Raw genomic sequence first — 27,580 nt, 5'->3', positions numbered from 1 at the left:
AGCTGTCAACCCAACACTGGCGTCCGTGGCTGTGAAAATCCAATTAAATTAAGCGAAAAAATAGAGGAGGGCAATGCAGGTTGAGGTTTGACCAAGGAACTGCTCACGAAAAAAAACAGTTTGTTTTTATCTATCCTATTGAGTTTGGTTCTACTGCTGTGAAGGTTCAGCATGATTATTAGTTTAAAAAAAAAAAAAATCAGTGGCTGAAAGGCAGAGCGTCTGTCAGAGCCGGTTGACGGCCCCGAGTCGCCGTCAGAAGTAAACAGAATTATTTGTCTGCTGGTGATTCACAGCTTGTCATTATCCAAAACAGTTTCCAAGCACCGCAGAGTAGAAGGCGGCTGAAAGACCAGTTGGAGAAGCTTCACACCAAAAGGCAAAGAAAGAAAATGTGTAAAAGCAAAGAGTTCTCATTTCTAAAACCTGCAGGCTTCACTGTGTATTTGAAATGCGCAAGATTTCAAATAACAGCCGTCCCGCTGTGCAACTTTAAGTGCTTGCGTTCCGTAATCTACGAATAAAAGACCGATTTCCTAAAACTGACAAGTGCAAGTAGGGAGTCTACTGACAGGCTGGATTACTTGAAAACACTGGGGGAGTGCATGTTTTGGACCTTTGACAGATGTTGAGCTCAGTATGTGACGTGACGTCGCTTTTATAGAGAACTTTTTCAGTTTATTATTAAAGTCATAAACAATAAATATATTTAATATCCCAGTCATTCACATTAGGTTTACTTTTGTCCACGTCGCTAAGCTCATCTTTTAGCCTTCAATGTATAACTTCTATCAGCCTGCACGGCGCGGCTAGCCTGGCGCTAGCCACACGTCGCCAACTAGCTAGTTTGCTAGTTGTCGACACGAAGCATTTTCACAATGACACACTAAGCTTTATGTAAAGCGAGTGAATTTCCAACCGTTTGGTTGATGGTCATGACGACGCGAGGACGTCCCCTGTGCATACGTGCAGCACCAGCATCCAGCTAACCAGGCCACTTTCCTAGGAGCTACTTGTCTTCATATGCAGCCAAGTAGACCAGATTCACAGCTTTAAGTGGCCCCCCGGAGACCGGCCCACTCCTCCTGACTGAGAGATTAACAGTCCTCCTCCCTCCCCAGTGTAATTAACCCACACTTGTTGGGTTCATGTCCTGCTTTCTCTCAATCTGGGACACGTGGCGGAGGTGCGCTGTACCGCCGTAGCGCTGCAAAAGGAAAGAAAAGAAAAGAAAAGAAAAGACAGGAATAAAATCTCACCATGTGACCGTGTGCAGTTATATGATGGTCAAAATGCTGTGCGCACGTACACACACACACACACACACACACACACACACACACACACACACACACACACACACGTGTGTACACAAGTGCTGCAACATGTGCATGTGCAAAGGTGAATAAGATCTTTTTTGTGCGCCAGGATGTAGCCGGCGCACAAAAATGAATTGTATACAAAATTGTGTTATAATTGCGATCAGTTTTATCAAAGTTTGACTTTTTTTACCTGCTATTGTTACCCTGTGTTGATGTGACAGAAGTACCTCTATGCTCCTAAACCTTGTATTTTAGGAATATTGAGAAATCTTAATGGAAATATTCCTCATATCCAGAGAGGCATTTCTTTTAAGAAATTAACCCAGAAACTTGTAACAAAATCGCTCAGCTCTGACTGTGTGTGTGTGTGTGTGTGTGCGCGCGTGTGCGTGCGTGCGTGTGTGTGTGCTTGCGTGCGTGCGTGCGCCATTTGTGTACATGGCGGGGATGCATGAGTGCGGGTGTGTGTTCTCCTCTTCTTCTCCTTCTTCGGCCCAGCTCAAGTTTGACAGTGACGGAGTGTGCGTGTGCTGCGAGCTGCAGCAGCAGAGCTCCAGCTGCAACAACCTGGGCGAGACGCTGAAACTCAATCCGCTGAGGGACTGCAACACCATACGTCTGCGTCTCAAGGTGAGTGGAGGCCCGTTAGCGCTGGCGTGGTGCGAGAGCTGCGAGGCGCCACCGTCGGAGCAGGGGGAGGCCGGTGAAATCCAGCCTTCGATTAGATCTGCAACAATGAAGTGATCGATGCAAAGGGCGTTCAACTATTTTTACCTTATGGATGGGGCAGCAGTTTGTTTGTGTTTCTTTTAAACCACTAACATCAGGCTATCAAATGTTATCAATTCTTAATTTCAGGGTAATTTCAAGATTCCCCTTTTTCTCTTTTTTTGTTACCTTGGTTTAATTATTACATTTATATAAAGGCGAGAAGGTCGCGGGTCCAATTCCGGACCCGAGGCCTCGCTACGTGAACTGTGCATGTTCCCCTCGTGTCTGCGTGTGCGCGTGAGTATGGATGGATCTATTAGTAATGAACATGTAAATGAGAGTGTGGCATTGCTGTACTAAAGGGCCTCTGTGTTAACACGAATCGCACTGTGGCTTCAGTTCTGATGTACACAGACGATCTCTGGGTTTTCCTCTGTCGAACGCGGTCACTCCTTCGCACATCAGCTCTGTTTGCGACAAAACAAAGTCGTCATCATGAAAAATTCACGTGTGAGCTCACCGGACCTCCGAATAATTGAGCTCATTAAGACGCCTTCTCCGCATCAGCACTTTTAATGAATGCCAACGCGGAAGCGTTGAGGGGAAGCGGCACAGCGGCGCAGGATGTGAGCAGCTCTACGGAGAGAGCGCCGCCCGGTGGTCTTGTGGCACTTTTAATTGGATGTGGCCAAACTAGATCAGGGCCTTAACACAGTGGGATCCGTCTCGTCTCGCCTGACGTCTCTATATGTTCTCCGTCTGGCTGAGTCCCACGTGAGACTCGTCGCAGGGAAAAAGAGCGCTCGCGCTGAGATTAATTGGGCAGGAAGTGGATAGTGGCGACAGCATTTGTCTTCTCCTCAAGAGGGGGGGAAAAAAAAACCAAACAACCTCTCAGTATGCCACGTGCATCCAGCCCGGACCGGCTGTGGTCTGCCAGCGCTCCATCTCGTTAGACTATCGCGACTCCGGCTGTCGGCGAGAGCGATACTCTGTCTGTGCCACTTATTGGATAATGACGATCGAACCCGCAACTTGTTTTTTCCCCCCCGATTGATTAGCGGACGTGATCGTCAAGCGAGAGGCTCGTGGGATGAAAGGGGAGGAAGAGCACGCAAGCTTGTTTTGACGCCGCAGGGCACCGCAACTGGTGACGCAGCGCGCCTCGAAAGGGTTTGGGAGGAGGTCGGGTGTGTTGTTGTGTGTGTGAGGAAAGGCCATCGAGCAGAGTCTCCAGAGTGCTGCGTCACTGCGTGCTTCAGTCCTTCTGTCGCTCTCAGCGAGCGTTTACACAACGTAGTTCGTGTCGAAACTGACTTCAGCCTCTTATTCTAAATAAGCTGAGGCGACTGTTTAAATTTGGCTTGATTCATGATTTTCAGATTGGAAAATAGCTCAATTACCCCCCATAAACACACTAATAAAAGTGCGTATTTGCAGTACAATAAAAGTAATTTGGTTTTCCTTCCTTTAGAACAGTTCTCATATATAAGAATATACATAGATTAAGGGTCTTGCTCCTAGTTAGCTGTTATCATGCGCCACCATTTTTTTAAGGAAGCCCGGTATTCAGGCAACAGTGTCCTAAATACAAAACACGCTGTCAGCTTGGCTTCCTTAAAAATGTTACACACTAGACCCTAAAGCTCTGTTTTGTTTTGTTTTTTTTCACAAAGTAATTTATCTGCCTTGCTGCCGAGGCGTCCTGCGCTCCGCCTTTGCAGAAACATTCAATTTCCATTCTGTGTTTCTTTCATTCCATTGTGCTCTGCCCAGGGAAGTGAATTATCACTGAGAGGGAGAATTGAGATGAATTGTCATTTCCTGTCCTGGGGTGGAGGGGCGGATGTGTAACCTCGCTGCGCTTCTCGCCAGCCTGATTAGCTGGAGGCAAGGTGTTCTGGAGGTTAAATGTCTGGGGAGCGCTGATGCTAAGCAGCGTCTGTGGGCGTGTTGTCAGAGGCATGTGCCTGCTAGGATTTATGAAGTCGTTATGCATATTGTGGTCATGAGGGAACTCGCAGGCTCACACGCCGGACAGATGCTTACCTTTTTGCAAGAATGAGCTCAGACAAGAGCGTCATTATGTGCCTCTTGTCTCTGACGCAACCGTTTTGCGATTTGCATGTTGAAAACTAAAGAAGAAAAAAACAGGGGGGGAGGGATATGCATCCATTTGAATAAATCAGTCAAATGGAAGATAGAAAAAACCACTGCGGGCAGGCGTGCGTCGGTTTATCTGTGAACTGTATTGGGGCTTTATCTGGGAGGAGACAGTCGGAGCCGCGCTGCAGATAATCACACAGTTTTCAAACAGTGAAAACGTCGGTGTCACGCAGCTCAAATGGAAAGTGATGAAAAAGCTCTGATCTGTCGATCTCTCAGAGTTAAATATGACTCGTGCTTCTTTTTCAATCGTAATTGCTCCGGCGCATTTGTCTGGTGACGGCAGCATAGCGCTGCTAACTGTCCTTTTGTAGCGCGGTATTAAGATTTGATTTGGGGTTTTTTTTGGTTTTATTTTCAGGTTTCAATTTTCTCCCCTTTTCCCGCACTTTTGTCGCTCTTTTTTTTTTCCCCAGCCAAACTGACGGAAACATCTGTCCGAGGCAGCTTAAAAACGTGGCCCTGAGCCAAAAACTGGGCCGATGTAAGTCACTTTTCCCGCTTCGCTCCTTTAGGCCTCTTGGACGTGTAGACAGATGGGTGGTGACATGTCGCTCGGCGGTAAAAACCAGGCCTGCCATCACGGCCGTCCGACTGAAATCAAACATGGAGGATTTATTTCGATGTCAGTGCGGAGGGATGAGTTCTCTCTCTCATATCTGAAGAACAGATGGCACGATCCGCTCGAGTGATCCACCCGAGGAGGCACGTACGAGTGTTTTCAGACTGGGCCACTGGAAGGCTTTTATATGTGTTCGACAAGCGGCCGTTTTATTAAGCTCTGCAGGCCAGGAGATGAACCGGTGCTCTGTGTGTGTTGTGTATTGGAGTCAAGAAATCACCCCAGCTTCTCTTGAGTGTCTTGACAGAGAGAGAGAGAGAGAGAGAGAGAGAGAGAGAGAGAGAGAGAGAGAGAGAGAGAGAGAGAGAGAGAGAGAGAGAGAGAGAGAGAGAGAGAGAGAGAGAGGTGTCACGGTGCTGTGTCTTCAAATGTCATATCAAACATTTTCTTCAGGCGCTGCTGGATGGGAAGTGCAGGGTGATGTGAGAGGCTGTGAAAGGCCACTTGGGAATTCCAAAGGATCTCCTCCATCTGTCACTGAAGCATCTGTATTACTATACCTATTATTATTGGGAGGAGGAAATCTCATCTTTAAAAAAAATCTGCAAAAAAATAAAATAAAAAATATTACTGACCACTTTTAACACTGCATTTCTATCGGCTTTCTGGCTCGACTTGGGCAGTGGCTGTCAGACTTTCTTGCTCACACTACATTCATAACCTCGTCAGGATTTCTTTGCTGGCTGTGTCCTACTGCAGGACTTGGACGCTCACCTTTGTGTTTGCGACACAAAGTTGGTTGTGGTTCGAGCGGGCAGTTCATTTCACCTGCAGATCTTTTCCCCTCAACTTGCCATTGTTGAGGGGAAATGTTCCTTTTGAAGGATCTCCCCGTGAGTCTCTCGGTGGCATTTCACCAGTTCCGAGCGAACGGCTCTTCAGAATTCCACCACGTTTTAAAATGTCAAACAGACTCGACTGTCATCTGCGCCTCGCCCGGACCCCTCCTCCGCAAAACGTGCTCCCTAAACTGTTGGCCCCCGACGCCAACGTGCGAGCATTAGCCGCATCGGATAATTGGCACTGGGCAACTTCAACTGGTTCCAGCTCATCTCCTCTCTTTGGCCTCACACTTGATCTTTGGCAGCTAGTTACTGGACATCAAACACGTTTGAAAAACAGTTGCACAGCTGGCACCTCGGATTGTCACAGATGCCAACTTTTATTCCTTTTTTTTTACATTAAAGACTTCAGAAGGAAGTGTGTAATGGGATCTGGCTGGCCGCCGCTCTCGCAGCCTCGGACTCCTTTGAAAAAAGCCAACCAGTCTGACAAGCAGTCACTTGGCGGTTTGCACCAAGGCGGCGGTTCCCGCCGCACTTGATCATCGGCCGCGTGCGCAAAGAGTTTTGTAATGTCGCTTTAAATTATGTTCCTCTTCAACGCAAAGACGAATCAAGATAAATCGGTGCATCGGGTCGGAAAATTGTGGCTTTGCTTGGCGGGGAGCTTCATGCACAAGCCAGTGTCCAGGAAAACACTGAGACCTTTTTAATCTTCCAGCAGTGATGTTGTGTGTGTGTGTGTGTGTGTGTGTGTGTGTGTGTGTGTGTGTGTGTGTGTGTGTGTGTGTGTGTGTGTGTGTGTGTGGAAATCCCTTGGGTGATGTGTTTTGCTTAGTCTTAACTGCTTAGTCTTAACTTAGCTGAAGTTAAGACTCTTCACAGGACTGATCCTAGCTTTGGCTTTGACCGAACCAACTTTCACAGGGACAAATTTCAGAAGAACGTCACCACACTTCCATGATGCTGGTTGCAGCAAATCAAGCTCGACTCTGTGGGGAAACCCTGTGCCAAACTGCCTTTGCCTCTGTCCTTGCTGTGCCTTTCATCACTGTAACATTTATTTTGCTGACAGGCCCACCAGCTGGGCTCCGCCCCCTTGCGGAATGCTGCGCCGTCGCTTGATGCAAAATCTTTGCGCTGATAGGGTTCCTTCATTGACTGTTTGTTGAAGTCGCCTACACAGGCACTCCAGCACTCCGTTAATACAAAGACTGTGTTGTCTTCTCAGCTCTCTCTCTCTCTGAAACAATTTTCCTTCTTTCATCGTGTCACTTTTATCGCTCCTCGGTGCCCCTACATTGGGGTCATATGACTCTCCTGCTAACGTGCATTACTACGTCCTGTCTTTCCTTCTTCTCTCCTGCAGCCTTGTGTTTTTTTGCCTCTGACAGCCTCCCTCCCTCCCTCCCCTCTCCTCTGTCTGTCTCCTCCAGGAGCTGCTCTTCAGTGTGTGCGCCCTGAACGTCATCTCCACCATTGTGTGCGCTCTCGCCACCGCCATGTGCTGTATGCAGATGGTCTCCACTGAAGTGCTGCAGATGGTGAGTTTAATGGAAGAGCCGCACAACACTTGTCCACCTCTTTTATTAGTATTATTATTATTATTATTTTTATTCTGTTCCTGTGGTCACCCGGCAACTAGAACAAAACTTTCAGTTTTTCAAGAGAGAGGCTACAGTTTTATAAATAACAAATCATTTCAAACTCACAGTTGGTGAATGGATTACAGAGGGGCTTTGGGCATTTGTTGTTACAGCTCAACATCTCGCCGGATTTTCACCCAAATGTTCTCCATCCTAAAATTGGTCCTATTTTTGCCATTTTATGTGGAACAATGAAACTATTACCGCGAGCTGAATGCTCTCAGCCATGAGGGAAATCAGCATGGCCAAGCTCCCTTTTGTGTTTTGCAGCAACAATAGACATTTCATGCCTCTCAACACATCAGCGCATGAAAAAATAGACACCAGTCCTGTGCTGCGCTCCCATAAACACAACAGGAAAGAAGCTCTTGCAGATTTTATGAACTGTGTCGCAAACTTTGAAAGTGGCTGAATTATAATGCTGGTGGTGTGCTGTGTAAATGAATACACCTCATAATACCAGTATCAATATGACAGCACGACTGGAGAATCCATTCAGAATCACACTTAAACATTACGTCACCTTAATATTGGCTCGTTGAGCGCGACACCAACTGTCAAAGCTTACAAATAAAAGGCAATTTTAAGACACGAGTCAACAAAGTTTCTTTTAGCTTGAACAAGTTGTCCAATAAACAGCACAGTTGCCGTTTTAATGTAAGACACCAACAAGACAACAACAAAACTACTTATTGAAAAAAAAAGTACACAGATTATTTGCCTTCTTGTTTGGAAAAAGTGCAACAACAAGACAACAGAGCGTGTTGGCACAGCTGCTGCACCACTGTGTCACGTTATTTACATTGTAAATTGCAAATTCGGCAACTAAATCTTGACCTTCTCCTTCAGCCATCCTGGGTTTGTCGTGCTTGCTAACAGATCCCCAAATCTAGTTAAGTCTGTCAGGCTCTCATGAGTGATTATCCAATCACAGGACGTGCACATGCCCTGTTCAGCGAAAGACCTTCAGGAGCACAGGAGCCTGTTCTGTTCATTCTGAAGGACCTAGACAAATTTCATTGAACCTGACAAGGCAAGCTAGCTGAAATATGATTGGATAAAAGCAGCACAATCAAGGAGATACTGTATAATATGACATGAACAGAACAGACTATGAAGAATAAGTTAATTTACATAATTAGAAAAAATAACCTTATTTACTTTGCTGATCCCACCACTGGGCGATGTGGCAAATATAAAAAGAATGCATGCTGACCAAATATGAAATAATGATAAATGGGGGCACAAAAAGAAAGCAATAAACCAACAGTAAATGATGACCCAATTTTAAGACATCAACTAAAACGTACTGGGTTCATAGAGATTTAAGGCACAGTTGTCCCTGACTGTCTGTTAAGTCAGGCATGTTAAAAGTACCCAGTCAGAGATCATCGTTCTCACACTGTCTCTCTGTCTGCACCTACAGTTATAAATGTGTATTGATGTGCATGTTTGTTACAGATATGTTGCACGTTAATAACACCTCAATAACGCTGAAATATGATTCACATGGCGCCTGAGTTTGAAAAAAGGCACGTAGTCCCTGCAGCCTCACAGTTTTAGAGATTGCAGATTGGAGATCGCAGCGATTTCCCATGTTCCACAATAATGCTAAACCCTCCATGGTGTGCACAGACATTTGAGCAAGCCGGTGGCTGTGGCAGCAGCACCGCGGAGACGCATAAACAAGTCCGCTGTCTCTCTGCGTGCAGCCAGGAAGGTGTTCCACTTAAAATAACAAAGTGGAGAGACCCGAGTAGCCGTCCCCTATCTGGCCTTATCAAAGCTCACTGCACGCTGAAACGACTCGCAGCCAAGGGCAAGGAGTCCCGTCTGAGCAGGTGTCTTAGCCACGGACGTGTCGTCGCCGGAGAGCTACTCAGTCACGGCTGTGTCTGTGCTGTTTCAGTTTATGCCTCACAGAGCGCGAGCCCTGAACGCCGACTGTATGACCCCGCACGGAACCATCCTCCACCAGACGTTGGACTTTGACGAGTTCATCCCTCCCATCCCGCCCCCTCCGTACTACCCCCCAGAGTACACCTGCACCCCCTCGATGGATGGACAGAGGTGAGAGGCAAAAACGCGACTCATCAGCATTACTGCTTCCTCTTCTCCCAGCGGTGAAGCTCAACTGCCGAGTGTTTCCCCAGTCCTGGGTAGACTCTTAGTCTGGCTGTTCTGGGTGTTGATCCTCTAGTTGTGTTGTTTGCTACTGTGCATTTTAAAAGAAGCATTAAAGCCCCATCTTCTTCTTCTTCTTCTTCTTCTTCTTCTTCTTCTTCTTCTTCTTCTTCTTCTTCTTCTTCTTCTTCTTCTTCTTCCCTTCAGGGGTGGCCTCAGCCAATCATCTGCCTCCATCTACATTCTCTTCTCTTACACCAACTAAGAAGCATCTTTCTGCTGCCGTGTTCACTATACCTCCCTTGCACTCTTAATAATCCAAAAGAAATGTACAGAGAACTGGTATGTCTAAGCCTCTGTTTGCAGCACCCTGCAAAAAAGAAAACTTTATGTGTAATTGGACACTTTCCAAAAAGTATCGCAAGTACGAGAAGTAAAGGATGGTTTTGGCGAGTCCACCGGGAAGCTAAAATATTGGCTAAAGTGAATTGTACTTAAATTAAGGCCTTTAAAGCAACAGTAACCCTTGATACCGTTCTAGTACACTTAATCAAATATCAGTTATGAAAAGTGCAGCGATATTTTGAAAAATCCTAATATTATGTTAGGGAGCGATAAGTGGGTCAATGTTACAGTCAGCCTCAAGCACAGCACCTTCCAGCAGAGGGGGGAACTCAAATACACTTTTAAAGAGCTGAGTGTTCTCTCTAAAAATACAGCGACCACCGCTTCTGGCATTTTCTTTCTTTTTTTGGAAGTTGTTTCATGAAAGTTGTGAAGTATATATATATATATATATTTATTAGAAAATATCTAATATTGTGTCGCTATTTCACACATTCTTGTGAAAACCAAATTCTGGTTGGTTACTACAAACGATCTGTAGTTCTAGATGCGCTTGCCTGGCTGGCTGCCTCCCTCGCTGATCCGCTCGACGTAGAGAAGTGAGTGGGAAGTGAGCAGACGTGGACATTTGCACACATAATTGCAATTTTCTTTTTTAAACTTCATGTTTTTTGACACCGTTTTGTCGCTGTTCCTTTAAGGACATTCAAACAATGACAGATGTTGGTGGTTTATAGGTGACGTCAGCAGCTGGAGAGACCCAAACATGACACGCACCAAATGGAACTGAAATGGCTGAGATAATTTAAAAGGCCAATGAACCTAGCAAAAGTCATCAAAGGTCATCCAGGTGTCAAACAGCAGGGGCACGTTTCTCTCGTGTGTCACCAGTGTCCACCTCAGAGCCACCCTGCTTTCATTCAGCACCTGCGTCTCCCATGATTCTCGGCTGTTTCCTCCCTCCCACCCTCTGGCCTGGGAGGCAGAGTGCTGCTGATTTAGCCATTTGGCAAGGAGCCACATCTGTTTGTCAATTATGCCATAAATATACAGCGCACAGGGCAGCGGAAGCATTTATGATGTCCCTGCCCGGGGCTGTGGAAGTGTCATGACATCATCATGCCTCGGATGATTGGTGGAAACACTCAGGTTGTATTTTATTCTCTGGCACTTTAGAGGAGAGCAGAGTTGTAATTAAAAGATATGGCTGCACGCACGGCTGCTCCTTCTTAAATTGCTCTGTATGACAGCGTCCTCGCTGTGTGTGTGTGTGTGTGTGTGTGTGTGTGTGTGTGTGTGTGTGTGTGTGTGTGTGTGTGTGTGTGTGTGTGTGTGTTTATATATTCCGTGATGTGAAGTGTTTGCAACAGGGGGTTATTGTTCATCTTTTTTATGTTTTAATAGACTATGCACACTATTTTGAGCCTAATGTGATGGATATTCACTTTGAATGTGCCTGTGTTTTTCTTGGTCCACTGGCCCTGCCGCCTCCTCCGTTACCGGATCGAGTCATCTCACATATAAAATCACCCTTCGTCGTTGTTGTTGTTATTATTATTATTATGGTGTGTGTTTGACTCACACTCTGCTCTCTTGCTCCCCTGACAGAGGCTTGCACCTGGACTTCCCCCATTCTCCCTTCAGTGCCATTTACGGGGTGCCCATCAACAGCCCGGGGACGTTGTACCCGACGGACCTGCCTCCTCCCTATGAGTCTGTGGTAGGACAGACGCCCGCCAGCCAGGTGACTGCAGTGGGTCACCTCGGCCCTTAGAGCGTCTTTGTTTAGCTTTGTGTAGCTTTATGTCGGTACCGGCTTGCAGTCAACATTGTTATGATCATGGTGTCCTTGTATTTTAATGTAATCAACACTAGGGTATATAAATGCAGATCGCAGATGGCTCCAGAACTTGGAGTTTGGTGTAAAAGTCAATTTCTCATTCATCATCTCCGGCAGTTTTGATCCACCTTTAATTTAAATCAGCAACTTTGCATCCCCAAGTCTTTCAGACCACACTCACAGCCAGATTTACTGAAGTATGAGGTGATGTGCTGTGGCAGTTCTCCTCCAGTGTCATGTTGGACTAATCTGCGCTCTCTTTTTTTTTTCAGGCTAAGGCTTTATAGCGTCTCATTGTCTGCAGCTAAAAATAACTGTATAATGTGCAAGCAAAATCCTTTTATCTTCTTTTTTTTCTCCTCAGCACCGTTTAACACCTCAGGCTTTTAATCCTCGATTTCCATTATTCATGTTAAATCTACACTTCTCCCCTCATCCATTTCAAACTATGTCCTTCAAATGAAATATCATCAGGGTGTTTTGTTACTATTTAAACTAGCAGCTGTAAAGGTAGCCAGAGATTTTGCCAGAAATGTAAAAAAAAGATGACTTCAAATTTGAACTAACAGTAATATACACATACATTATTTTCCGCAGAATACAGCTAATGAATAGAAATTAATATGTACTCAAAGCTGACGCGTTTGTGTCTCAAATACAAGCATAAGTTGTGTGTAGTGGTATTACAGTGCCCCCTACAGTTTGGTCGGGTTTTTCGTGCAATTGATCCAATTAAAAATTTCAAACAGGGCTGAATTCACTAACTAATGATTTACTCTTGACAGGTCACCACCAGCATAGAGCAGCAGGCCACAGAGTCCAGTCTGTGTGAGAGAAACACAACTGCAGGATTCAGTACTCAAGGTAAAACAAAAATACTACTAATCATAATAATAATAATAATAACCCTGTTAAAATGCAAAACAAAACAGATTGCCTGCTAGCTGCCATTCTGATGAAGCTCCTCTACATCCATCCAGCTTCAGTGGACAGTGCGTCACTGATGGTGTCTGAGGTGGCCGATCCGGACCAGACCTGCTCCTCAGAGGACCTGTGCTCCTTGGAGGTCCAGGGCTCTGACTCCTCCCCTTTTGGCACGCCTCACACCGCCCCCATTGATGGAAGCTGCACCAGCCTGGAGCTGTGCTCTCGCCACCGCGGCCTGGCTCACACTGACACTCGCCCCAGCGACACGGGATACAGCGAGTCCTCGCACACCCAGGAGTCCCTGGAGCGCTCTCCCGACTGGTCGTCCGAGAACTACAGCAACCTGGACCAGGAGGACTCGGCCGACAACACGGAACTCAGGGCCGCCATGCACATATGTGACGAACTCGCGTCGGCCAAGCAGCTGCCGGAGGAGGCGGCCAGAGTGTCGACACACTCGCTGATTAAGGCGCGGATGATGAGCCGGAAGCTCACGCTCCCCGTCACGCTGCCGCAGCCCCCCCAGCCCTGCTCCCCCACCTCCGTGGCCTCCTCCGGTGGGACGTCAGCCATCAGCCCGTTGCCTCACTCCGCGTCGCCGTCGCCCCCCAGCCGACCGCGAGGCCCGAGGCTGTACTTCAGCGTTTGGTCTCCTTCCTCCACGTCGCAACAGAGCTCTACCTCAGCCCAGAGTGAGCCGTCGCCCTCGGAGAGGCCGCGGGGTCTCCGGGCAGCCAGGAGGTACCGCAGACTGGCGCGCATCGTCCGCTCCACCAGCGACCCCATCTCCTGCTCCTCCACCACAGGAAGTAAGTCCAGCAGGAGCATTGCAGAGAGCTGCCCAGCAGCAGCAGTCTGACCGCATCGTTCTTTAATTTAAAGACCCAAACCATGCAACTTGTGTGGTTAATTTCATCAAAAATGATTTAGTTTGAACAGCGACCCCCTATTACCATCTTCCTTTATTGGAAACATTCATTCTTTGCAATGTTTTCCACTTCTGCGGCATTTCAACGAGCCTACTTTTCAATTATCAACCAGAAATATTTTTCAAATTATTAGAAAGTAAACATTACAAGAGAAAGACGGTTTAAAATATTTAAATAACAACACATTCTTAATGAGATACAGACAGAAAAGTGTGACAAAAATACAGTTCAGGAAAAGAAAAAAAAACACATTTGCCAGTAAATTAGTTTAGTTGCACATTAGATTATGAAATGATGTGTTTGTAGCAAATGATAATATGTCTCTCAGTTTGTTTAGCATTCAAAGAGAAAATAGAGCGCGGTTTGAATGTTGTTGTTTTTTTTAAATAATAATATAAATGAAGATGGAATACATCTGAACACCTTCAATAACTCATGGAAAACAAAACAATACATATTCCTGTGGAAGACAAAATGAGTTTCAAATTCAGTTTGTTCCAGTCCAATCCAGTAAAAGCAGTAATAGCCTTTCAAAGATTTCTGGAAAATGTGCAGGCAAAAAAAAAAATATCTGTATGTGTCATTGTTTGTGTCTGGCATTTTACGAAAACAGCAATCAGTTTTCCATCTTCTAGCAAATCTTCTTTGTAATAAAGATTGATGCGCAGAAACAACCAGTGCCTTCTCTGTCCCTCAACGTCACGTCTTTTGTTGCCCTCTACAGGAGAAAGCTTAAACTGCGCCTCTGCGAAAAACGCTACTGCTGAGGATTCAACCTACACGTCACCAGAGCAAGGTACTGCCATGGACGTTTCATTTTTGTAACCATTCTGGTATCGAAAGAGCTTTGGCTTGATTTAGTTCTCTAACAAGTCCCTTTTCTGTTTATTCCAATAAATCATATAGTCACTTTGTTTGGCTGAAGAAAATCCTTAAACAAATCAAAATATTCCTACTTGCCTTATAATCTTCTGACATCTCTGGAAACCAAAGTTCTGGAGTTTAAATTTATTTTGAAATTCAGCTGATTATAATGGGCACACCCGTTTGTTCCCTTCAGGGCCAACAGATATTTCCACAGACAGGGTCGGAGTCAAAGCCGCTCACATATCCGCCAGGAAGCAGCAGAAAGAGGGCAGGAAGGTGGACATCCACCTGAAAGCCAAGGCCCTGCACACAGACTCTCCCCACGACCGCCCGCACTCCCTGGCCGACCTCAAGATGTACAAAGACACCAAGATACTGGTGGCCAAATTCCTGGAGCATTCCAGCTGCAGTCTACCTCCTGAAGTCCAGCAGGTCGTCAACAACATCAAGTGTGTCATCAAGTCGGATGAGAAGCACATGGAGGAGGCCATTTTCAGTGCCAACGTCATAGATCAGGTAACTGAACGTGTACAAGGTTGGCAACGTTGCAGTGTTGATCATTGTCATTGTGTAACTTCTCCTCCAATAAGAGACCTTAAAACAGACGTTCTAAGGCCTCGCTACCTAATGTTGGTCAAAAAGTCAATGTTTTTGTCTGCAATGCTACTTGTGGCTATCAAACAAATGAGCTGCAGGATGGAACGCCTTCACTATATAATGCTTTTGTAAATGTGACCAGGTCCAGTTGCGTGTTTGTTACATTTTCAACCTTTTTCCATTGTGCAGATGATGACCCAGCGCATGATGGGCAGTCCCAGGAAACATGAGCAAGAGGATCTTCATCTCCAGAGCTGTGGGGCTCTCAGCTCGTCACCGTCCATGCGCCGTCCAAAAAGCCGCCTCCCACAGACAACCAGCACCTCCTCTAACCCCCAGGCCTCCCCCACCTCTGAACAAAGCCTTGAGTGCAAAGAAACCATTCTTTGACCACACACACACACACACACCCCTTGAAAGACTTCCACCCAAACCCCTGAGAGCATTTCAGGCTGCTGGCGTTGCGGCCATGCGACGCTGTGCTGTGCAGCAGATGTCTGTAGAGTCATTAGTAACTCCTCCAGCAGAGAGAGATGATTTATTTTCACAGTGAGTGAGCGCGACGCAGGCCAACCGAAATGATCTGTGTCTCCTAGTGCCCTGTGAGCCCGTGCCAAGTCATCAGCAGAAACGGTAGCAAACTCGGACCCGAGCCTGCCAGTGTCTGTCGTGGCTTCTTTTTCATCTGGAAAAAAACAAAAAACAAAACAAAACAAAAAACAAAAGAATGTTCCTCCCTCAGGGGATCTTTTCTACTGAGTTTCATCTCTTATAAAAGAAACAAATACTTGGATGGTGAAGTTTTGATTTGTGAGTGAAAGACAGGAAATTGTGTTGTCGATATTCTGCTTTGTCTTCGGAGAACAACACTCATGTTTGTATTAAACTGTGAACTAAATAGACTGGAGGTCGCTAGCAAAGGGTTTGCAGACATCATGGGACTGTTTCTCGTTGGGTGGTGAATATTTTGTGGTGCAGCTGGTTCAAGAACATCGCAGATGTGGATTATTTAACTTTTACCTCATTGTGTTACGATTCTTATCAGTGTTACAATAAAATTTGAGTTTGTATCTGCTGGTCCGTGTCCTTGTGTTGAGATTTCTGAAGCATAAACAGATAATAACGTGGCCTTGCCTTGTTAGATGAGGCTCAGCTTGGCCCAACAATCTTCTCAAGGCTGCTGTCTTGTTTGTTGTCGTGCTCTTTGTAATTCCACTCCTCTTTCATCCAGTCAACTTCCCATGGCTGTGATTGATACAGCTCTCTGCCAACAGCCAGACTGTCTCCCGCTTCTGGAAAAAATCTGTCAGAAGTCTTTCCTGTGTGTGTTCCTGGCTATTGAATTGAGTATACCAGATTTCCAGATATACCGGATACCAGAGACTTCCTGATCTGTGAGCCACAGACTGCATGTTAGGGGACACACTGGAAACGCTTGTGCGCAACACACCCAATAACATTTGAAATAACATACTTTTCTCTGCGGGGACCACCCACCTGCAGGAGCGCAACTCAGAGCTGATTATGCAGGTGAACACACACAGGTGCAGATCAACCAGAAGGATGGAGACAATGGCCTGCTGGAGGGCAAGCTGCAGGCCCGAGAAGCAGACTTTAGAAAAAGAGGTAACGCTCAGCTGGTTCTCCTCACTTTGCTGCCAGTTTAAGTGTTGGATATCTTGTCTTATACTTCAAACATGCCCATCACAGCTGAATCAAGTGGCATTCTTTAGTTTAAATGTCTAGCTCTCTAAATAGATCATAGTTTACCAACTCTCTCAACGGGTTATATCCTCTTCTCTTCACAAAGTTGCAGAATGACGTCACCACCGAATCAACAGAAATCCACAGACTGGCAGGTTGGGCCTAGTCCTCAACTAGCCACTAGGGGGCACCGCAGAACATTCGCAACAGTCGTTCTCTAAAGTGTTTTTATAGAATTGGAATGAAGGGTGAGAAAAGACTTCATGCTATTGTTTGTGTCTATGCAGAGCAGATTAACGAGCTAAATTGGGTACTGCCCTAACGTGAGGAGCAGCTTAGAGAAGTGAAGAAGAATCGTAGTACTTCAATGGAAAATCTGTCTCTTGTAACTGGGTTACAGTGTGGATGTCAGCTTGAAAAAGAGACAGAAGTAAATGACAGAGCAAGATGTAATGTTTACTTGTGCGTCACTTTTCATATCTAATTGATGGAGGATTTTCTGTGTTCATTTCTGTTTAACAACCTTTTCTATTTGTCTGTGCTTCACAATTTCTTTCTTCCTCAGGCAAGACTGAGGCATGGAATGACTGCGGTACCCAGGTTTGTAAAATAGTTGTAAAATAGACTCAATAATAATAATAATGTGACAACAATTGGATGTGGGTTCGTAGTTACATTCTGTGCAATGGCAACAAAACACTGTGACAAGCTAAGAATATGACACAAAAATGCAAACATGAGACTGAATAAGGCTTTCCATTCATGTGCAGCCCTGCCGTCACCGAGAAGCATGCCGACGCCCCTGATGAGGCTGCGGGAGGAGGTGCCGGACCAGAAGGTCAGCCAAGTCTTCAGAAGCAACGAGTTCAGGCCCAAGCAGCAATCGTCAGACAAGCTGAGAAAATGGCGGTGTTGGACGAAGAAGACAACACCCCAGGATAAGGACAAATGAGTTGATAGCATGACATGGACGTCTCTCACAGTTCTAATCAATATTATAGTAAATTTTAATTTTGTACATGTGAAACAAAAAGAGGGCAGAGGGAGGTACTGCGGTACACAACAAGAATGTTGTGAGTTCATTTCCCTTGCCTGGGGCCTGTGTGTGGAGTTTAGGCTCCCTGTGTCTGAGTAACCTCTCTCCAGGTACTCAAACCTTCCTCCCACAGTGAAAAACATGCCCACAAAGCTAAAGTGGGTATGAGTGGGGATTGTTTGTCTCTCTGTGTGGCCCTGCGATTAAACTGGTGACATGTCACTGGGCGTAGAACCGCCTTTACCCTCAAACAACAGGAATGAATTCCAGCACCCCAGTGACCCTGTGAGCAGGATAAGCAGTACTTCAAAAATGAAAATGAATGCATGATTCCTCTTCCAGTAGAGAAACATTTTACACCTGCCATACCATGAATACTCCTGCAACCAAAATGACGTGCTTCCGGTGTATATTGACCATAGCACTGCTTTATTTCATTCAGACCGCAGTAAATGTCGCCATTAAAGTTGAAGACTAGCGTGCAGCCATGCGTGAACCATATATTAAAGACACTCGACCCCATGTGGCGTGATTCATTGGTGCCTGCCTGCCTTGTTGTCCTCATGTGTAACGTTTCAACTTGTGCTTTTATTTTGAAGCGCACTGCCGCGTCTTGAGGGAGACATTCTGACATAAAAACGCAGAGCGTTAGCTAAATTCTCACACACGGACCAGTCCGTTCACATCGGGTTTGCACAGGCTTTGCGGGAAACGAGACTGCGGGGACTGTGGGGGTACAAAGCCGTAGCTTTGTCCGGGATCGCTGTCGCTGTCTTCTGTTTCCGACATTGCATCTGTTCTCCGGGAGAAGACACAAATAGATTTTATTTTATTTTTTATTTTTTTTAACCTCCCCCACTTTGACAGCCAAGCCAATGCGCTCGCTCGGGCTGCATCAGTCAGTCGCTGCTAGCTAGTGTGAGAGGCGGTTAGCAGGGGACGTCAGTGGGAGCGGACGATTAAAGCGGAGGTCGAAAATAATTCACTGGACACTGACTGTGTGTGGCTCGACGCTGGTAGTGTGATTAGACGGTGCTGTCGGCACGTGTGCACGCAGCCTCCCCTGGAAGGAGACGGAGCCACAGGCTAGCGTCGACGGCTAACTAGTCTAGCCCCCAGTGTGTGTATGTGTGTGTGTGTAAACGCTGAGCCTGTGTGCCACGGCGCTGTCCACGTCTCGCCTCGTCTGTTGCGTTTCACGTCGCCAGCTGAGCTAGGCCACGTCCCCACGGGCGTATTTCATCCGGCCCCGCTGACATTGGACGCTTCGAGGAGAAAATGCCCGGCGTGCAGAGCCACGGCGGACGGCAAAGCTGGCTCTAGATGTGATTAGACCCGGACATTAATGACGGACTGTCTGTGTGGCGTTGGCGTTTCTTTAGCGGTTGCCGCATTTGCGCGGCATGTCACGTAGACGGATGCGTTTCTCCGCGGGAGCGTATAATCACTGAGCTTTGTAGGTTGCAGTGCCGAGTCGAGAGAGAGAGTCAGAGAGAGAGAGACGTGTATTTTCCTGATATGGTGGGGTTTGGTGCAAACCGACGGGGAGGTCGCCTCCCGTCCTTATTCTTTATCTTCATGATGGTGGTCATCGCCATACTGTCGTTCAACTACTGGACGGTGTCCAACAGGCAGAGCAGCCTGCTGGATGAGCTGGTCGAGGCGCAGACGCAGGTGAAGCGCACGGACGCGGCGCGGAGCCGCCTGGAGAAGCGCAACTCGGAGCTCATCGTGCAGGTGGACACGCACAGGAAGCAGATCGACCAGAAGGATGGGGACTACAGCCTGCTGGAGGGCAAGCTGCAGGCCCAGCAAGCAGACTTCAGGAAGTGCTCCGATGAAAAGGTGCGGGGAATTCTGCTGAATTGCCTGTCGAATGTTGCCATTGTCAAGTGACTGCAATTATGTTTGTAGGCCAATGGTTCTTCCTTCTCCTGTGTTGTCTACAACACCATGCGGCAGATGATAAAGCTAACTATAGTTGTGCTCTTTTTAATCGTACTGTCCCTTGAGATTTAGAGAAAGTAAAGTGAATCAAACAATTTGGATCTCAAACATGTTTGTTAGTCTGCCAGTTTTTAACTTCCATTGACATCTTAAGCTTAGACTTTTAACGGGTCTTTCTTTTCTGTCTCATCACTTCATTATTGCATTCGTGCCTGTTCATTTGGGCTTTGTGTAGCCTGATTGCTGCGAGTGGTCTGTTGTTTCTGTGCTTTTTTTTTTTTTTTTTTTGTTACACTGCACCGTGCCCTGTTGTGTGTCCAGCTGCCCATGGAGACGTTAAGACAACAGATGGGAGGGAGGTGGTCCAGCCACTTGCATCCAGTCTGATGTGTATCTAACTCCTGGACAGGCAAACATTTGTTGAGCGCCTGTTCATCTTATGTGTGGCACTGAGTCTCAAGCAAACAGCAGCTTTTGATGTTCATCCTGCACATTTAAAGGAGGGTACGGTAGACATGATATTGCAACACACTCTTTGCTCTGCCCAGATGACTCCTCCTCAGCCTGTCACGTATTGTTTGCTGCTAACTCCCTCTACTCTGAAACAGAATTGCACATCCACTAATCATCTTGTGCTCTATTTCTGGCTAATCCACAAAATTGTGGGTTCGATCCCCAGCTGCATCTGACCAAAGACTATAAAAATGATGGGTCATGTGTGGAGGAGGAATTTAACATTCTTACGTTCCACTCTGAAATCAGTTGGACGTGTTTTCCTCATTCCATGGTTTTATTTCTTTACTTCATGTACTCCTTTACATTTCCTGATTATACTTACAAACTAATTAGCATTCCTATGTAACAGACCTTTGTACAAATACTTCACATTTTATTCGACTTCCTAATACTATTTTGTTTGTTTAGAAATCTCATTTAGACAAGTATCAATGGCAAAATGTGGAATTACAGGAAGTTTTGCTCCCTTGTTCCTCTGACGCTTTGTTATACCCTCCCAACTAATGACGACAGCAGTTGTTCCACTCCCAGTTTGTGTCAACAGCCAAACCCTCTTCTAACACGGATGCTTCTATATAAAGCAGGATTATTTGGTCAGTCTTCTGACTAAGTGGTCTGCACTTGCTTATCATGGCATATTTGTCTTCCTTTGTTCTGTCACACGGTTTAATACCAGGATTCAAAAGTAAAATGTGAAGCAAAAAATAGAGCCGCAGGAAGATATTTGTCTTTATGGTTGCTTTCTTCCCATTTCATTGAAAAGCAGTTGTTGTCACCATTGCTTTACAAGGAGGTCACAACCTTTGCCTCTTTTTGTGGAGTTTGCATGGTTGGAATCTGTTTTGACTCCAGCAAGCAATTCCAGATTTACGAGAGAAACTCGCTGAACTTCATATGAACATCTATTCAGATGCATAAGCACAGATTTGTCTGGGATTTAAGATAAGATAACATTTCTCAACCTTGCCTTTTTTCTCTACACACAGATGAAGTTGCAGAATGACGTCGCATCCAAATCAACAGAAATCCAAAGGCTGACGGGTAGGGCCTAGTCTTCATCTAGCCATCAGGGGGCACCGCCTCCGAGTAGTCATTATGTGTAGAAAAGTTTGTTTTCACTAATCCTACTCAAAATATTATGTTTGTGTCTGTGCAGAGCAGATTAAAGAGCTAAATCAGGAACTGATGAAGCACGAGGAGCAGCTACGAGAAGTGAAGAAAAACAACACTATCTTGGAGAAAAAGTTGGAGCATGAGAGGTTTGTTAAATCTTTGCACACATCTAAAAAAAAAATAATAATAGATTTTCGAACATTAAATCTATTTTTTTTCCAATGCCAAAGACATTTTTTTTTTTCATGTTGGCTTTGTTCTTTCATTGAAGTTGCATTTTGTAATTTTTTGTGACATTTGATTATACCCATCGTGAACAACTTCTCTTTCTTTATATCAGTTTCTCAGTCCTGTAAAAACTAATCTAGTTTTCTTGTAACTAGTTTACAGTGTGGACGTCAGGTTGCACAGCTGAAAGAAGAAAACGACGAAGCAAGACGCGCCATGCAAACACTGTTGTCAAAGCTCAAACAGGTTGGTGATTACACACCTACAACTTCTTAAACGTGCTTAAAGAAAAAATAAAGGCCTGAGCTGTGACCTGTGACACAATCTGAAATTTAAGCCTGCTGGAAAATCGTACTGCAGTGACGGCTGGTAATAATGTAATGCATTTTTGTTGCCAACAAAGGATGTCCTCGTCGTTCTGTCTTGTATTTCACACTTGTGAATACAAGTGGCTGTGGTCATGCTTGTATGACATTAATGTCTTTGGGACCCTGTTTTTAACGCGACTCATGCTCTTATTACCTGTTGCCAGTGAGCATTTACAGTGGGTGTCGTATATCAAACCACGTCTCTTTTAACATCCTGCAACTGTCTTAGTCTTTTGTTTCAAAGTTATTTGAAGCCCTGTATAGTTTCAGCTCATCACACTTAAAAGTGCTGTCTGCTTTAGTTTAAACTTTAATCGTATTTCATATATCAAATAAATGTTTAAAGGGAACTCTTCCTTTTTTATTCCTCTGTCCTACTACTTTGCCAATTAACAATTGTTTTTCTTCCTCAGGAGCTGGGCAGTCGTCAGAAGAACGCAGTGCCATCTGCAGGTGCTGATGGGGCGCTTGGTGCGAAAATGGTTGCAGAGCGCCACACAGTGGCCAGTCGCAGACTTGGCGTTCCAGATTTGAAAGGTGACTTCGGCATGGCTGTGTCTGCAAAAGCTTGCGTCAATACTTAATCTCCCTATCACGTTGCTCTTTGCGTTAACAACAACTGCTGTGCTTGCCTGCTCTGAAAAAGTGAGCCCTCGCAGTTCTCCAAATGGAATGAATATCTTAACCATGATAGATGAAAGTGTCCTTGAGCGAGATCGACCTGTGTTCATTAATGCAAGGTGTTTGTGCTCTGTTTCAGAGGAGATGGGCAAACCTGGCAGTGACGCTGGCATGCCTGGAATTGAAGATAGTGAAGTGGGAAAAATTGATGAAGCGCAATTTGGTAATGCAAACTGTCAAAAGCTGCTTTTATTTTTGAAAAACAAAGCGTTCCAAGTCAAACTCGACCCAATAGAACATTTTATGGTGATGAATGGGAAAATGAGTATTGTATGTAAATTAAAATTTTAGCTTTTTTGTGGGTTAGAATGATTTGTTTTTCTAATTGTTGTGATATAGGTTCAACGATTGTTAATTGTTGAGGTGACTTTAATTTGATGTGGATAAGTGAAGGAACAGTATTTATTATAAACACCAGAATACTGTGTTAGGCTTCAGAAATGACAAATATGTGTGCACCTGTCACTGAATGTACGGCCTTTCCTTTCATGTCTAGCCCTGAAGAAGCCAGTCATCACTCAGAAGCGTGATGAGGCCCCTGACGTGATGGTGGGCGGAGGTGCTGGACCAGGAGTTGGGGCAGCTGACGGCCCCGGAGCCCAGGGGCTGTCGCTGGATCTGCCAGGGCTCCAGCAGGACAGAGTCGAGGTCCGAGCAGCAATGATCGCGCCTCCAGGAATCGTCAAGCCAGCTGAGAAAGTGGTCGTGTTTGAGGAAGACAACAAGGCAGGGCTCAGGGCAGATGAGCTGGGAGAGCAACAAAGACAACTCCGAGGTACTGAATCCACTGCATCCTCTTGATTAGTATTTTTTTGTGATCTTATAATCATGTTTATCTCAATCACTTCTCAGGTCTGAATTGAAGCTCTGACGTGCTGTTTTTCTTGGATTGTACAAGTGAAATTTCTCTGAGCTGGTTTCAAAAAGTATTCTCACATCTCTTCTGACTGCATAGTAAAATAAAGGAGTGTTACGTTCATTTAAAAATTTATGTGCATCAACTTTTTTTATTCTCTAAATCACAAACAAAAAGTCCAGTGAGCAATTTTTCTTTTCTTTCTTTTTATTGGCCCCCTCTCTCTTCATTGGTCTAATATGCTTGGTCTTATTGATCTCAGATGTTGTTGCTGATCTACTTAATGTCTCCTTCTCATTACCAGCTCCTGAAATCAAGAATAACGGCGAACACTTGAAGGTCCCCAACCCCGCCCAGGTACCCAAACCCATCCTGCCACGTCCTAAAGACCACGCTGCAGCAGAGGCGGCACACCACCGTCAAAGTGAGTTTTTTTTTTTCCCACACTCATTAGAAGAGTGTGTGTGTGTGTGTGTCCTGTTGACTTCTAATTGCTTTGTTAGGTCATAGTAGGTAAAGGCAACACGAGCTTTGACGTGTAGATCCCATAACTGGCCCCAGCGACGTAGCGAAGACGACACACCTTCACCTGTTTGAAATGAGGTTGTGTGTGGAAGGAGCTGTGGCGGCGGAGTGGAGCACTCCGCTGCATAGGGAATGAGACAAATGAACCAGCTGGCTCCCAGATGATCCCATCCTGCTGCCTGGTTTCTGCTCTGCTGCCTCGGCTCTCCCTCCTTCAGCCCCTCTGTTCTTTCATCTCTCCTGCTCTCGCTCTCGCATCAGCCTCACCCTCTGCAGCACCGCACAGTAGAACGCCGATGAGTCACTACTCGTCGTCTTTTGCCTCTGATCCCTTTGTGCTCTCATCCAATTATGGCAAATTAACACTCGACACCCACCAGATGTCTTGTTTTAGGCACTTTGTCTGTTGCTTACAAAACAGCGGCAGTCTAAATATTCTGCCTGGCTGCGCATCTCAAGGCTGCATCCCCGCTGTCGTGATCAGCGGTTGAAAAGTAAATCTCTGAGAAGCTCAAAGAGCGTTAAAAAAAAAAATGGGGCCACAAGCCAAAAATATAAAGAGTTTCTGGAGATTTGATCTCCTCCTCCAGCGACATGAACAACCTCAGATGTCTGTATTAAGGAGATTTGACAGCCATCACAGCCAACAAATGAAATCTAATTGGTAAATTTAGAAACCATCTATTTTTGCAATAATTATTTTCAATTTTAAAATTAAGTATTTGATATTTTGAATAAAGAGTGATTCATATCCGTCTCAAACAGTTTGGTATTAATGCCATACAGTAAAGCACAAGCTTTGTTTCAATGAATCTTGTCACATGACCATTTACACTGTCTCTGGACGGAGGAGGAGATATTTTTTTATTATTTATCTGGGCTCTGATGCTTTAGTGGCAGCAGAGAAATGCAGCCGTTGCCAATAATTGTCTTCAAATAACAGAACAGTCTGAACCGCAGGAACCGAATGGACAAAAAAAAAAAAAATCTGTCAAAGCCGTCACAGCTCAATGGCGGTGAGTGCAGTTGTGTTGAAAATGAACCTGACAAAATTTGAACAACCTCTGTCGGAAACTGCTCAGTTTGCTTTAGGAGAACTTTTTCACTCAATGGAAACCGTCATTTTCCAATTACCTTCTAAAAGTTAGCTGAAATCTGTAATTGAAGCCAGACTACTTACAGAGTCTGCGTCTTCAGAATGATCCTGCGGTCAAACAACACTGCTCACAGTGGCCAAATAGGAAACAGTACTCACAGATGGGCTATTGTATGTGATTGATTAGATCACACAGATGATTAAACCCATGACTCAATTAGCAAGAGGCGCCCTCCAGACTTGAAGAGTTTCCTCGTTAACAGAGGGGTGGGAGGGGGAGAATCTCCTTTGTTTCTTTTCCACACTCAGCTTTCAGGCCCATGATTGACTTTTGTTGAGGAGCACTTGTCATCTTATCCAATGAACATCTGCTGATCTTTTTATCTACTTGGCTCATCTTCTCTATTTATTTATTTTCTCCACTACCCACTTGTTGCTTTGTGCATTTATGATGCAGTTTCCCTCCCCCTCCCCCACCACTTCTTTCCTACGACTGCCTTTCGCTTCCCTCCCCTCCTGATGAGGCCCTTCTCTGCCTCCTGCAGGCCGGTTCTTTGATGAGAACGAGTCCCCAGTAGATCCGCAACACGGCTCAAAGCTGGCGGACTACAATGGGGACGATGGGAACGTGGGTGAGTATGAGGCCGACAAGCAGGCCGAGCTGGCCTACAATGAGGAAGAGGATGGTGATGGTGGGGAGGAAGACGTTCAAGGTGAGCCAGGTCAGCGGCGGGGGGGAACTAGGAGATGTGTATCCACCATTCCTCGCCCCGCTTCCTCCCTCCACCCCTCTCCCACCTCCACCCCCTCCACATTTGTCTTGACAGTAATTGGGAAGCTCACAGTAGCCTGAGTTTGGTCTCTGAATCCACCCCCAACCCCAAAAAATGATCCAGAAACACCACCAAGTCCTGTCCTTGGTCACAGTGGGACTGACACCATGTGCTGTCCTGGATGACTTCTGGGACTGTTTGAGGGCTTTACTAACTCTAAAGACCAGAACTTGACCCAGGAGTGCCTGTGAGGTTCTGTGAGAGTTCATTTGCTATCTAGTACACTGTCTCCTGCCTGTGCTTCATTTTAGCTGTACCACCTGTCTGTGCCCACCAAACGTCTCATTCACATCTCCACCAGTAGATAAATATAGCTCACTGTGTTTTGAATGCATCTGTGCTGTCCTTGACATATTGAAATGCATGCCCTTGTTGTTTAAGTGTATGTTATTGTTGGTTTTCCTCCCGTGCCATGTCTGACTTCCTACCAGCTGTTGAATACTACAGCGGATTTCATGGTTGCTGTTTTTCCATCTATTCACCAAAAAAAGAAAAAAGATTGATCTTCTTCAGTCAGCAGTTAGACTTGACCTTATTTATTCTTATGGTCAAGTTATTGATGTGACTAAATACTAGAAAATAATTTTGAATTTTTAGATTCAGTAAGTGAAATCAAGGAAATCATTATTTAATTGGGAAATGTAAATCTGAAACTGTAATTTGTCATCACTTATTTTTTCCCCCACCTTTTTATTTTCAGACGATGACGATCGAGACATCCAGGCAGACCGTGCTGTGGACTATGGGAAAAGACATCAAGCCATTGACATTCTTTGAATGGGAACTTTAATCTTTCTGGACCTTCCTCAACAACCAAGTTTTTGTTTTAGTTTTTTTTTTTGACAGCTATTTCAACTTGAATATCTTTAGGATTTCTAGGATGGATCCTCAACATCATGGACTTTTTTGAAGGACAAAAATTGCAGCTAGTTAATTTATTCCTAATAATGATATATGATCATACGCGGGGGCTTTTCCTGAGCTGCTGTTCATTTGCTAATGGTCTAGAAGATATGTGACAGTAGGCTTGATGGACTTTAGTCGGTCTGTAGTGAGTCATTAACTGCCTTGTTCATGACGAAGAGCTCCACTGACTCTTTCCTGGCACCTCGAGGTCAAGATGTGTTTTCTTCCTGGCACTTTCTTTACAGGTTACTGATCCTTAAAGCATCATCGCCACCTTTTGTCTCTGCTCAAAAACACTGAATTGGCATTATGTCTTTCTCAATGTCGGGTGATTGGAAAATATTTTGTTTACATGAATGGTGGTGGATTAGCTGAGGTGAAGGACTTTTCTACATTTGATGACCTTTTTTTTTTCTTATTTGTGAATGACACTTCAAAGAGCTCTTTTTTTCTAAATGATACCATAGCATGATTTTCTTTTCTTTTTTTATTATTATTATTCAAACTGAGCAAAATCCTGATGCTTAAGCAATACTTAGAGCGATGGTAGTGTCCTCTGCAGTGTGGGGGGAAAAAAACTTAACCAAGCACATGGAAACTGACCTGTACACATGCTTCCATTAAAATAGGTCTCATGGTTATACTGTAGTTGATCTGCAATCATTTGTACCGAGGAAAAGTGTCAATGTGAGATCAGCTCCGTGTCTCATTTTGTTACGAACTGAGTTTAAAAAAAAAAAAAAGAAAAGAAAAAAAGTTTTGTTTGTTTGTTTTGGCGGGGGGCGGAGGGCACATGAATGTAATCAAATTTTATTAAAGGTGATGCGTCATGTCATTATTTTTTTTTTCTCATTTGCGATTGTGGTTTTACAGTGGATGGGCGCTGTGATTCG

General features: G+C 45.2%; 2 protein-coding genes across 5 annotated transcripts in view; both read left to right on the top strand.

Annotated features, from left to right (window-relative positions):
• Positions 1 to 15,948, top strand: part of fam189a1 (family with sequence similarity 189 member A1) — a 70,503-nt gene extending 54,555 nt beyond the window's left edge. For 2 of the 3 annotated variants that reach the window (XM_076021474.1, XM_076021483.1), the window contains 9 exons: positions 1,779 to 1,952; positions 7,040 to 7,147; positions 9,159 to 9,319; positions 11,327 to 11,462; positions 12,344 to 12,422; positions 12,539 to 13,294; positions 14,139 to 14,210; positions 14,475 to 14,797; positions 15,068 to 15,948. In XM_076021474.1, coding sequence (XP_075877589.1) covers positions 1,779 to 1,952; positions 7,040 to 7,147; positions 9,159 to 9,319; positions 11,327 to 11,462; positions 12,344 to 12,422; positions 12,539 to 13,294; positions 14,139 to 14,210; positions 14,475 to 14,797; positions 15,068 to 15,268 — 2,010 coding nt within the window. In that variant the 3' untranslated portion in view covers positions 15,269 to 15,948. The remainder of the gene's footprint in view (positions 1 to 1,778; positions 1,953 to 7,039; positions 7,148 to 9,158; positions 9,320 to 11,326; positions 11,463 to 12,343; positions 12,423 to 12,538; positions 13,295 to 14,138; positions 14,211 to 14,474; positions 14,798 to 15,067) is intronic. The other variant, XM_076021492.1, reaches the window with a different exon arrangement.
• Positions 15,949 to 18,268: 2,320 nt separating this feature from the next.
• On the top strand, positions 18,269 to 27,522 carry golm2 (golgi membrane protein 2). Of its 2 annotated transcripts, XM_076021424.1 has the most exons (10): positions 18,269 to 19,463; positions 21,068 to 21,122; positions 21,238 to 21,340; positions 21,578 to 21,668; positions 22,204 to 22,327; positions 22,551 to 22,634; positions 22,968 to 23,246; positions 23,632 to 23,751; positions 25,494 to 25,661; positions 26,482 to 27,522. In XM_076021424.1, exons 1-10 carry the CDS (start codon positions 19,137 to 19,139, stop codon positions 26,556 to 26,558), a joined length of 1,428 nt encoding a protein of 475 aa, XP_075877539.1. In that variant the 5' UTR covers positions 18,269 to 19,136; the 3' UTR covers positions 26,559 to 27,522. The 2 variants fall into 2 exon arrangements, with proteins under 2 accessions (XP_075877539.1, XP_075877550.1); XM_076021435.1 differs by lacking the exon at positions 25,494 to 25,661 and having other exon boundaries at positions 18,270 to 19,463.
• The last annotated feature ends 58 nt before the right edge of the window (positions 27,523 to 27,580 follow it).

Source organism: Nelusetta ayraudi, unplaced genomic scaffold (genome assembly GCF_046127955.1).
Source record: "Nelusetta ayraudi isolate G7.1 ecotype Tasmania unplaced genomic scaffold, CSIRO-AGI_Nayr_v1 ptg000002l, whole genome shotgun sequence".
NCBI lineage: Eukaryota > Metazoa > Chordata > Actinopteri > Tetraodontiformes > Monacanthidae > Nelusetta > Nelusetta ayraudi.
Note: the sequence above shows the minus strand (reverse complement) of the source record. Positions and strands in the feature narration are given on the sequence as shown.